The 11,599-nt window shown below is 34.1% G+C and overlaps 1 protein-coding gene across 1 annotated transcript; it reads left to right on the forward strand.

Annotated features, from left to right (window-relative positions):
• Positions 1 to 1,044: 1,044 nt before the first annotated feature.
• On the forward strand, positions 1,045 to 9,115 carry LOC106917671 (meprin A subunit beta-like). Its single transcript, XM_014986825.2, has 14 exons — positions 1,045 to 1,236; positions 2,344 to 2,362; positions 2,462 to 2,491; positions 2,622 to 2,647; positions 2,739 to 2,823; positions 3,048 to 3,165; positions 3,361 to 3,539; positions 3,983 to 4,201; positions 4,914 to 5,084; positions 6,031 to 6,261; positions 6,458 to 6,907; positions 7,159 to 7,332; positions 8,336 to 8,444; positions 8,640 to 9,115. Exons 1-14 carry the CDS (start codon positions 1,153 to 1,155, stop codon positions 8,716 to 8,718), a joined length of 1,974 nt encoding a protein of 657 aa, XP_014842311.2. The 5' UTR covers positions 1,045 to 1,152; the 3' UTR covers positions 8,719 to 9,115.
• The last annotated feature ends 2,484 nt before the right edge of the window (positions 9,116 to 11,599 follow it).

Below are 11,599 nucleotides of genomic sequence, written 5' to 3' on the forward strand. Positions count from 1 at the left end.
TGCTGTTGGAAGATTTCTCCAGATAAATTTATGTCAGTTCATACACGTGAGTTTTGCTGAAAGAATTTCATTTTCACAACTTCTTTCTGGTTCATTAAAGAAAATGCTGAAGAAATTAACTTAGTAGTTTGATCAATAGTTGTCAAAATGGCCAGTTTCATTTTTGACACTAAACCATGTCCTTTAGTGGTTTAATGTGTCATGTCTATGAAGAGAGATGGAAGCATATTTTGTATGTGTATATCAGAGACTTGAAACAAAAGCAGACATGATCTGCATTGATGTTCCCTGCATCTTGTAAGTTTATTATCAAGTTATATTTATCTGTCTTTTCAGCTTGAGAACCGCTGTGTATGAACTCCACTGCCAGCCTACCACTGTGCTGGGTGGATAGCTGCTCTGCAGGGAAGCTTGGTGGCTGATAACCAGGAACCTCTGTAGCTTTCAGGACCGAGACCACCTGCCGTTTATGCCTCTCTCAAGATTATAGCTTCATGCCAATTCCAGGTGACAAATTAGCAAACACACAGACACACTTGCTCTACAAGCAGACCATTCTGCTTGTATACATGTAGATGACCATTCTACAAGCAGAGGTAGAGGTGTACATAATCCAGATGACCAGAGGTCACACCAACACAGCTTCATAGCAATTATTATGCAATTCGGATGTGACAGTGACAGATCCAGTGCATCATGAGATTGAGGCATGACACCACAGGAGACAACCTGTGATCTGATGAAGCTAAAACTTAATTCCATCTGATCCTAAGTATGCCATCAATGTTCAGTTTGAGAGACGCTAAGGCTTTGCTGCGTTTTTTGTTTGTGGTTTGTCCTACTATTTAAGTTCTGTTACATCTTGCTTTGACTTTCTGAAACAATTCATTTTTCAATTCTATTGTGGAATTAAATGTCCTCTTTTATAGCAGCTTCCCCCTATTCACAGAATATTATAATTTCATATTAAGCTCCTGTGGTTTGATTCACTATCAGCTCTTCCTCTTTAGCGATCTTATTACCCCTTATATAAATGTCTGGATCTCAGTGCAGCCTTTGTCCTTCTGTGTCTGTTTGATTTTATCTTATTTTATTAAGTAATTGCTTTACATTACACAACATCTGCATGCCTTCATTTGGGTTTTCTCTGCAATGCTTAGACTAACCAAGAAGATGCAAGAAAGCATTTTTCTTGTGGTCTGCTTGGTGGTTTCATCCACCCTCGCTGCGAGCACAGTAAGTATCTATACATGCTTTTACCATAAATTATCAAAGTTAAAATATAATCTATTTTAACTTTGAGAAGAAAAAAGTAGGACAGAAAATAACATCAGATAGAATTAGAATAATTTTATGTATATAGTTGTAATTTTGTCTTTTAGTACATTTAAGATACATTATGTACAAATCTTTAACACAAACATGGTAATGAATCTTACCAAAAATATACAACCCAGCTATTAATAGTGAAATTAATTAAGCTTTTATGTGTCATCCCTCAAATAAGATGACCACATGTTTATATATTTTATATATAGTTTTTCTTGATAGTGATTCACACATTCTTCAATATGATGCTTTCTACATTCTTAAACTTACCATAAGCTTTTTTGTATATTAAAACAGTAACAAGAATTTATTTTGACATTATTGCCTTTAGACATTAGATCTGCAAAGACACTGGACATTTTTAAATCACTTTAATGAACTGTCTTTTAGCAAATTTTAGCTCGAATATTTTAACTTACAGCTTAGTTGCCTTTTTAATACTTTTTATGTTTGATTGCACCTCTCTTATGTATTTTATTTGTCCTTATTTGGATATACCTTGGGAAGCACTTTGTAGAGTTCGAGCTGTTGGAAATGTGCTATATGAATAAATTTGACATTGACGTTACGTTGTCACCAGTTCTAAGCTTGCATGAGTCTGACTTCACCTGTTTGTGTAAGACACACTATGATGCATTTCCTTTATCACAATGATCCCTCAAGACAAAGATGTAGAGAAGATTCAACTTTTCACGATGCATGTTATTTTTATTGTATTTTATATGTGTAAAGAATCATTGATTTAAAGAAGGAAAGGGACCATTTGTATTTTAAAGAAATGGCAGGAATGACTTACAACAAAGGAAAAAATCTAACTTGTAGGTAACTATTTTGATTAAGTCTTTTGTGAAAACATTTAAATGCATTTCATTTGTTGCAATGCTTTTGAGATTGATTTAGAAAAATACAGGTGCCTTTCCAAAAATGGAAACATATTTTAGATATTTAACTTTTTGTCCATATTATTGACTGTATCAATGATTTTTTTTAACCTTGTTTTCATATCTTATCTAGCAAAAGTCAGATATAAATGGTAAGCTGTGTTTTATTTGTTCACGTTACTTTAGAAACGTAAATTTGTTCTTTGGTTTTATATGAACTTTAAAGGAGGCATTTTGTATGTTTTTTGTAGACATTGACATGAACAGGAACACCACGAATGGTAAAAATGATTTTCTAATAAATAGACCTTGTGCTAATTTTACATAAGATTTGACCATGGACATTTTATTAGATTTTAGTTCCTGATTTCTTTGAGAAAAAAAACAACTAATATTTATGCTTTATCTTAGATTTGTTAGTTGATGACGCCCTTCAGGTAAGCTCATTATTTCTACAGGAAATTATATATTGTAATACTGATTTGCAAAAACTGTCATCCAATTAATCTCATATGATTATTATTTTAGAAGCCAAACACTGGAAGGAGTACTACTTTAGGAGGAAGCTCTCTGTGGAAATCTCCAGTTCCCTATGTGTTGGATGAAAGCCTTGGTGAATATCTGTGTCTATTTTAAAATATGCATATCTAAGATTACTTAGTAAGTGAAAGTAAAATTTATGTAAAGCAAAAAAGGAAAACTAAGCAGATTGAAGTGGAAATGTTTTTTTTATCTTTTTGCTTCAATTCTTTTACTATATTTATCAATTGTTTGAAGTGTCTAACTATTTTTCATGTTGTTCTTTTTACACTGCTATTTTTTTACATGATGAGTAAGACCTGAATGCTAAAGGAGTCATCTTGAGAGCTTTTGACCAGTTCAGGGTGAAGTCATGCATTGACTTTAAACCAAGGGATACTGAGGAGTATTACCTTTCATTCAAAAACCTAGCTGGGTATGTATGTATCTTTTATTGGTGATGTATCCAACTCCTCTCTGACATGACTGTGTGTCAAGATATGAACTTTTTAAGAAGAGAAATAAAGAGAGAGAGAGAGAGAGAGAGAGAGAGAGAGAGAGAGAGAGAGAGAGAGAGAACTCAATATTACTTGTGTGCTTCCAATGATCACCTGTATTTTTTTCATTTTAGATGCTGGTCATATGTTGGCAGAGTAGACCCCAATGGACAAAATGTCTCTATTACTGTAGATTGTGATCGCATTGGTGAAGTTGAACATCTGATTCTTCATGCTCTTGGCTTCCACCATGAAGAGCTCAGATATGACAGAGACAATTATGTGCAGATTGAATTGGACAACGTTGTAGCAGGTTTAGTAATTTTTGTCATATCTTCTTCTTCTTCTTCTTCTTCTCCTTCTTCTTCTTCTTCTTCTTCTTCTTCTACTGTTATATCTGCAGTAATGAGGGTATTAGATACTGAGGGGCTGTTAGATTGGAAGTGTTTTTACATGAAAATAATAAAAACAGTAAGTCAGGCCAACATTGTTTAAATATCCTCATGTCTACTCAATGCTTAATAAGTTTTAATGACTTTGAGGAAGTTTGACTGTTTCTTTATATACCTTGTGTCAAGTATGCGCGGTGTTAGTATATCAATCACTTCGTAGCTTTAGAGCAATAGTAAGTGCAAAATACATTAGGTAAACTGCTTTTAATCCGTCTTGTATAGTCAGTGATTAACATTTGTTTTTAACTTTATATTATTTCAAACTTTTTTCTGTCCAGTACTGAGTATTTTTTATGTCATTTAGGTAAAGAAAATGAGTTCTCAAAGGTTAGTAAGAATCTGAGCAGCACCCATGATGTGCCATATGACTACCTGTCAGTGATGCACTCGGATAAAAATGCACTAAGCAATGGCAATGGCTCAACAATTATTACCAAAGACCCCAAATTTGAAGATGTGATTGGTCAAAGAGTGGAAATGAGTTCTCGTGACGCTGAAGAGTTAAACCTTCTCTACAAATGCGGTAAGTTCTACAATACAAATAATTCATACTACTGAAATAAATTGTTTTTCTTGTCAAGGTTGAAATCTTTGCGCATATTTTCTACATCACTTTGAACTTATTATAGAGACATTATACAGTATGTTTTCGTTTGACATAGTTATTGTTTGTTCTACTTCAAATATGTTTAAATGAGAATTAAAATGTAAAGCAAAACTGGACAACTGAATTGGTTAAGCTTGTGGGAAATAAACACTATTAAATTTAGTTATTAAATAATACTAAGCTTTTAAATGTCATTTCACTGACCTTCAAGTAATTCACAAAGAAGTAACAAAGATAAAAGATGAAAGCCATTGACCAGAATGTAATATGCAACACATGGTAAAACAGACAAGCTGCCTCTTGTACAGTACAAAAATTTGGCAATGGCATTTCAAACTTTAAGCTCTGTAACTACTGTAAAAAGAGAAGAATTCAGGAACATGGTATAATGCATTGAGAGTCTAGTTTAACCAGGAAAAACAAGAAAGAAAAGAAAAACTTACGAAGACAATATTTCTCCATGGCATCCCTAATACTCATAAAGCTCAAGGGACACTGAAGACACTATAGAATTGACCAAAGCTTTATGTGAAGTTGAAATAAGATGTAGCATTTACACATTTAGCCAACTTTTACTGGTGAGATAATGAAAAGACAAAGGTAAATATTCATAATGTTTTATTCACAGATTCCACAATTGCCTCTATGTTTTTCTGTGACTTTTCTAATGGGATGATGTGCCAAATGAGTCAAATGAGCAGCTGTGCACAGAGTGACAATAAGTGGGAGGTGGTTACACAAGTCAGTAGGGGTCCAAGCTCTGACCACACCACTCTGCCTGCTGGAAGCAAAGATAATGGTAAGGATTGAAAGCATATTCATGACATTTTATATTATAAAATGTTGAGTAAAATCAAAAAATTTAATACAGAATTATCTGATGAAATCTGAAATTAAAATTTCCTCTATATTAAATGTAAGTACATGCATTTCTGATTTATCTCTGAGCTATATCAATATCGAAAATGATTTGATATGATACAATTGGTATCATATCAATCTATTCTTTATTTACAATCTTTTCATCTTCCTTCCAATGCAGAGGCAACACTGAGGTCTACTTGTGCAAACTTTAAGTCGAATAAATTAACTGATTTCTAACTTTAAACTAAAGTCAAGCAGATTTAACTCTATAAGTTAAATCTGCTTGCCTTTAACGTCTACATTTTCTAAAACTTGCTGAAAAAAGCTACCATTCCTAGATGATACAGCTCTGAATCTAATGCAAACCGGAAAAGGTTATATTTTCCTGTTTGATTGAACAATTGTATAAAGCTGAAACACAGAGTGCTTTTAAATCTGGACTAAAAACCCACCTGTTTGGAGTTGTCTTTGAAGCATAATTTAATGATGGCACTTAACTTAATGTAATGTTTCAATTGTTGATTCTATGTTGCATGACTTTGTGTTTTTATGATGTAAAACACTTTGAAATGCCTTGTTGCTGAAATGTGCTATACAAATTAAATTTGATTGAATAATTAAAAAAATAAAGCACACATGGATGATTACATAGTAGTAAGTAAATAGTGAGTAAAGATATCTAAATATTGTGGACATTAGAAATCAGAAATATTTTGATTACTTTAAATAACTTTAGGTGAATCAATATGACTTAATATCAAAGAGTATGGAAAAGTTTTTTAAAAGTATGTTGCAAATATCTGGTTTCAACTGAATGTATTGAAACATCAATGAAAATAAAATATTGCCACAGTATTTTTTTTTTTAACTTATCATTCCAGGTCAGGAAACAGGATACTTCATCCATGCCAGTACAGCGTCAGGTGAAGAGGGAGATTCAGCTTGGCTGGAGACACAAATCATGAGTACAAAAAGAGAATGTAAAGTCCAGTGTCTGCAGTTTTACTATTTCCACAGTGGAAATGAGCAAGATGAACTAAACATCTGGATCAGAGAGTTTCAAGATGAGCATGACACCAAAGGAACTCTCCGTCTCATGGGGCAGATTACTGGTAATGCCTGTGATCCCCTAATCTGAGAAATTTTACCAATGTCTCTGCACCTTTTACAGTACTTCAGTGACAATAAATACTTTTTTGTTCCATTTTGCATTGTCTAGCAGTTAGTCCTTTTGACAGTATTAATTTCTACATGTGTACCAAGATACTTAAATAGTGCATCATAGTGATCAAACGTTCCTATCTCCAGGTCAATCAACATATCATTGGCAGATCCACCATGTTTCTCTCAATGCCCCCAAAAACTTTCGGGTGGTGTTTGAGGTTCGGAAAGGAGCAGGAAACTCTGCAGGCGGCTTCTCCATTGATGACATCAATCTCTCTGAGACCGAGTGTCCACATGTGACCCTTCAGATTGATGATTTGGAGAAACTTTTAAGCTCTAGTGACTTAGGAACCAGAATATACAGTCCAAGGCAGTACTCCAAGGAGGGCTACGCTTACCGCGTAGCGGCTATACTCTACCAGAGCTTTGTTGGAATGTATGTGCAGCTCTTATCTGGTGACAACAATGACCAGCTTGAATGGCCTTGCCTCCAGAAACAAATGACTTTCCAACTGCTGGATCAAACCCCAAACATGCAAAAGCAAATGTCAAAGCAAATAGGTTTCGTCACTCATCAATCCCACATGTCTTGGGGTAGGTGCACCACAAACTTAGGGAATTACAATACCAGAGATCTCTTATTAAAATTGTGTGTGTGTGTGTGTGTGTGTGTAGGTGTGTGTAGGTGTGTGTAGGTGTGTGTGTGTGTGTGTGTGTGTGTGTGTGTGTGTGTGTGTGTGTGTGTGTGTGTGTGTGTGTGTATGTATATATATATATATATATATATATATATATATATATATATATATATATATAAACTATTTTTTATATTTTTATATAAACAGGTATCCATTGGTGGGACAACCCTCTTACAAGTCCTTGGACATATGTTTTTGAGAATGGTGAGTTTTTGTTTGGAGGACCTCTGGTTGGATACCCCTATCTTGCATCAATGGAGGAACTGCAAACCAGGGAGTTTATGAAGGGAGGGAGTGCCATTTTCACGTTCAACTTTGAAGGTAAATTGCCTGCTTAGCTCAAAGTAAATTAAATGCATACATGATATTGTTTTCATAGCAAAAGCACACACCTACCACATCTTTATTTAATGTAAAGAAGTACATTTTTGGGATGGGCAGATGGATTAATGATGTTGATACTCAGAACATGTGGTATTTGTACTTGTATTCTAAAATCCCATTTATAGTTTTCCAGACAACAGTGTGGAATACACAAAATACGCAAAAATTACAAACATTTTTTTTTTTGACTATTACAACCATTAAAGAATCTCCCATACAATTCAATCTCATAAGTGGAGATACATTGTTGACGTTACCATTATGAAATAACTTGCCATTAAGTATTGACAAAGCTCAATGTAAGATGGCAGAGGGTTGTTGTCAGCAACTGCCGAAAGTAAGTAAAAAAGTTACTTGTAATCTAATTTAGTTACTTTCCAAATCAAGTAATCAGTAATCTAAGATACTTTTTCAAAGAAACTGTGCCATCACTGCTTATAGGTAATGTAGAGAGTCTACCTTTTTGAACTGTGGATAAAAAGCCAAAATAACTGGAGAGAATGTTCATATGCATGGTGAGAACATGCAAAATCCAGGCAGAAAGAACCATAGTCATGATCTAAACCCAGGTATTTCTTGTTGCATTGTAATAATGTTAACCACTTTGTCATCAGCATTACCTACAGCAAATTCCCATGTTATTTTGGTGTCTTCATTTAGTTGCTTTGTAGTTCATGCACTTTTCATGCACTTTTAGTCCATTAGCCTGGATTCCTGCCTGTCTGTTTGCTCTGTTTTGACAGAGCATATTTTCCTTTCTCACCCCTTTTTAACTGTGCTTTGTTTAATTTCCAAACATGGATCCAAATTTATGTTAGAAGTAGACTGAGTGGGTGCAAAGAGACACAATTCCTTGGAAAAATCCCTGAGAAGGTTAATTAACTGAATACCCAGCAATTTTCTTTTGTTTTCCGTTACTGACTTTCTTGTCTTTTGGCAGATCTCACTCCTCTGGTTAATGGAAGCTCCCTACCTTGTCCTCAAGTGCGACCAATGAACAACACAAATCGTTCCACAAATAGGGATGGAGGCCCATGCTTCTTAACAGGGTGAGATAATATGTCAAATATAGTTTCACTGTAACGACATATAATTTTTAGAAGACAACTTTTCTAAAAGCTGCTGATTACACAGTTTACACTTGGAGCAACTGCTGCAGTTCAAATCCAATTGGTGCCGCAATATAAATATGTATAGTGCAAAAGATAGGCAAAATTTTTAATCATGTTTTCTTTCTATTGTAGTGTTCCTGGGTTCTCTCCTGGATTGGCAGCTTCTCCAGTTCTCTCCCTTCTGCTGGCAATGATATCTATGCAGGCTTGATGAACTGTAGAACCGACATTCAAATGTTTTACCTTTGCACAAACATTAACAGTAATGCTTCTGACTTTCTACAGATCATTTCCTTAACCCAATGATCAAAAGAAACGCTACATTGCTTTCAGAATTCTGATTAAGAGAAAGTGTATGGAATGAGAAATTTGCACTATATAAAGGTTTGGTGGTGGGTTTACATTTTTTGCTTCAATAGGTAATTCTTGATTATGTTAAACAAATACTTACTGTTGGCTTTCTTCAGAATTGTGAGGGAGGAACCAGTTTGAAATTTGTTTTTGGTTTTGATTTTCTAATGCTGCATTTGCCTACACAAAAATGTACTTTACTATGGGTCTTTGGGCTTGGTGGCTTAATAAAGTGGATCAATGATTAAAAAACAAAACTATGGGACCTTTTTGCATGTACAGGTATCATAAACTATAACATGTTTGATTCAATGCCCCTTGTGTTAAACAGTACTGTTTTGTGTAGCTTTTTTCTAAAGAACACTAACACATTATTGGCTTTTGCTGGTCAGAGGTATCAACCTGCAGTTTTTTCAGTGCTTCCACAAATGTGGGCAACATGAGATTGAACTGATTTTTTTATCAAGTAATTTAAGAAAACCTCTACCCTGGTTCAATATTCATTACAATGTCTTCAAAAAATGTGATGCTTATATTGCCAGGCTTGTCTATAATTTTCTGTTTCACCAAACATTACAGTGACTACTTTTAAATAAACAGATTGACTGGTTGCAAGCTTTGAAGACACCTTTGAAGCTAATTACCATAAGTTCCTATGGACAAATTATTTTCAACCTTTTCAAAGGTTATCCGTATTTTTGTTCTGGCCTCATAAATTATTATTTTTAATGATTCTATTAAATCACATGCCAAAAGCAGTACACTGAAAAAAATAGTTTAACCAACTTAAATAAATTGATTCAATTGGTAACAGGTAATTCAATTAAGTTTATTTATTAAGTTGGTTTAACTTCACAAATTTAAGTCAGTTTTACCTAAATCGTTTAGTTTACCCAAAGAAGTAAACTAATAAAGAATTATTTTTCAAAGCTTTTTAGCCTTTATTTGAGAGTAGTTAAACAAGAAAGTGGGTAACTAAAGATGGGGGAAACACGCGACAAAGGTCATGAGGCCAGGAATTGAACCTGTGTCGGCTGCGTCGAGGACTAAGTCCCACTTATGTGGGTTCTGGCAATTATGCAGAAAAGTTCTGCTTTGTTAATTTCTTAATTTAATATCATTGATTATCTTGAATAAACAAACAGAAAAGGTTTTCATTATATAACACATCAGATTTCATTGTCCCTCAAAATCACATTGAAGCCCAAAGTGCAAAGAGTGCAGCAGTCATGCTGCTCATGATTTGCTGAATCTACAAGAGATCCAACAACAGATGAAAGAAGGTTAGCGAAGTAGATTGTTTCTTTTTTTCCATAGAGGGTCTTTAACAATAGCCGTTTCAGGAAAATGCTTCATATAATAACTTTATTGTCCTTATGTTGCAGGATCTTTAGCTTCTCTCCTGAAAATGTTGGCTTCTATCCTCACTCTCCTACTAAGCCGGAAGTTTTTGGAGCTTTGATCAGTATCTCCCATCTAAATATCACCTCTTTATGTGGAAAGCTACAGCCATTTAGCCAAACTGATTGCATGCATGTGTTGCTTTTACTCATCTGAAAGCTTCAGTTGTTTTGAATCACAAGCAGGACTTTTATTTATGTTGGTGAAATGGTTTCTTGTCTTATTGTGACTTCCTTTACCTTTTCAAGAAAAACTAAGACTGTAATATTCAGTAATACTGACTCTGGACTTAAAGCTGCAGTATGTAATTTTAATTTTAAAAATGGTTAAAATATTAAAATATTTGAAGGGGGGTGAATAAGACTGACATGACACTGTCATAAACACCTGTCATGAACATGAATAAGCCTCCATGAATATTTATGACTGTTGTCATAAAGCGTCATTCGGTAAATTATGACACTTTTAATACAAAGTTGACATTATTCAAAATGTCTTTGTTATGACAACTTGACATTAACCAAGAAATCATTACTTATATAAATTTGTTATAAAATGTATTACTGATTGCACTTTAAAAATTAGGTAACTTTATGTCATTAAAGGTAAAGTTTAAACAGTAATGATTTCTTGGTTAATGAGCTTAAGGCCGCTATCAAAGCATCCTGGGCCTCCATAACACCTCAGCAGTGCCACAGGCTGATTGCCTCCATGCCACGCCGCATTGAAGCAGTCATTCCTGCAAAAGGATTCCCAACCAAGTATTGAGTGCATAACTGAGCATAATTATTTGAAGGTTGACTTTTTTGGTATTAAAACACTTTTCCTTTATTGGTCAGATGAAATATGGTAATTTTTTGAGATAGGATTTTTGAGTTTTCATGAGCTGTATGCCAAAATCATCAGTATTAAAACAACAAAAGACCTGAAATATTTCAGTTGGTGTGCAATGAATCTAAAATATATAAGTTTAATTTTTATCATTACATTATGAAAAATAATTAACTTTATCACAATATGCTAATTTTTTGAGAAGGACCTGTAAAGAAACCCAAAAACTGGAAATGGTTGACAAGAGGATTGTCCACCAAAACCCATTCAAGAGTTTTGGTGGAAGTTCGGATAGAATCAGCATTTCACATATTGCTACACTGACCTACTGTAATTAGGGCATAAGCTGCAAATATTGCAATACCTGACTGTTAAATTCTTATCATCCGTAATACATAATCATCAAGATTAACTATCAGAAATATATGATTTCTGTATTATGAGCATTGCTTTTTGAATTTAATGACGTTGACTTATAAATTGAAGGCTCTGACACGCGAAATCTATTT

Source organism: Poecilia mexicana, unplaced genomic scaffold (genome assembly GCF_051168715.1).
Source record: "Poecilia mexicana isolate PSO_F unplaced genomic scaffold, ASM5116871v1 scaffold_16, whole genome shotgun sequence".
NCBI classification, from domain to species: Eukaryota; Metazoa; Chordata; class Actinopteri; order Cyprinodontiformes; family Poeciliidae; genus Poecilia; species Poecilia mexicana.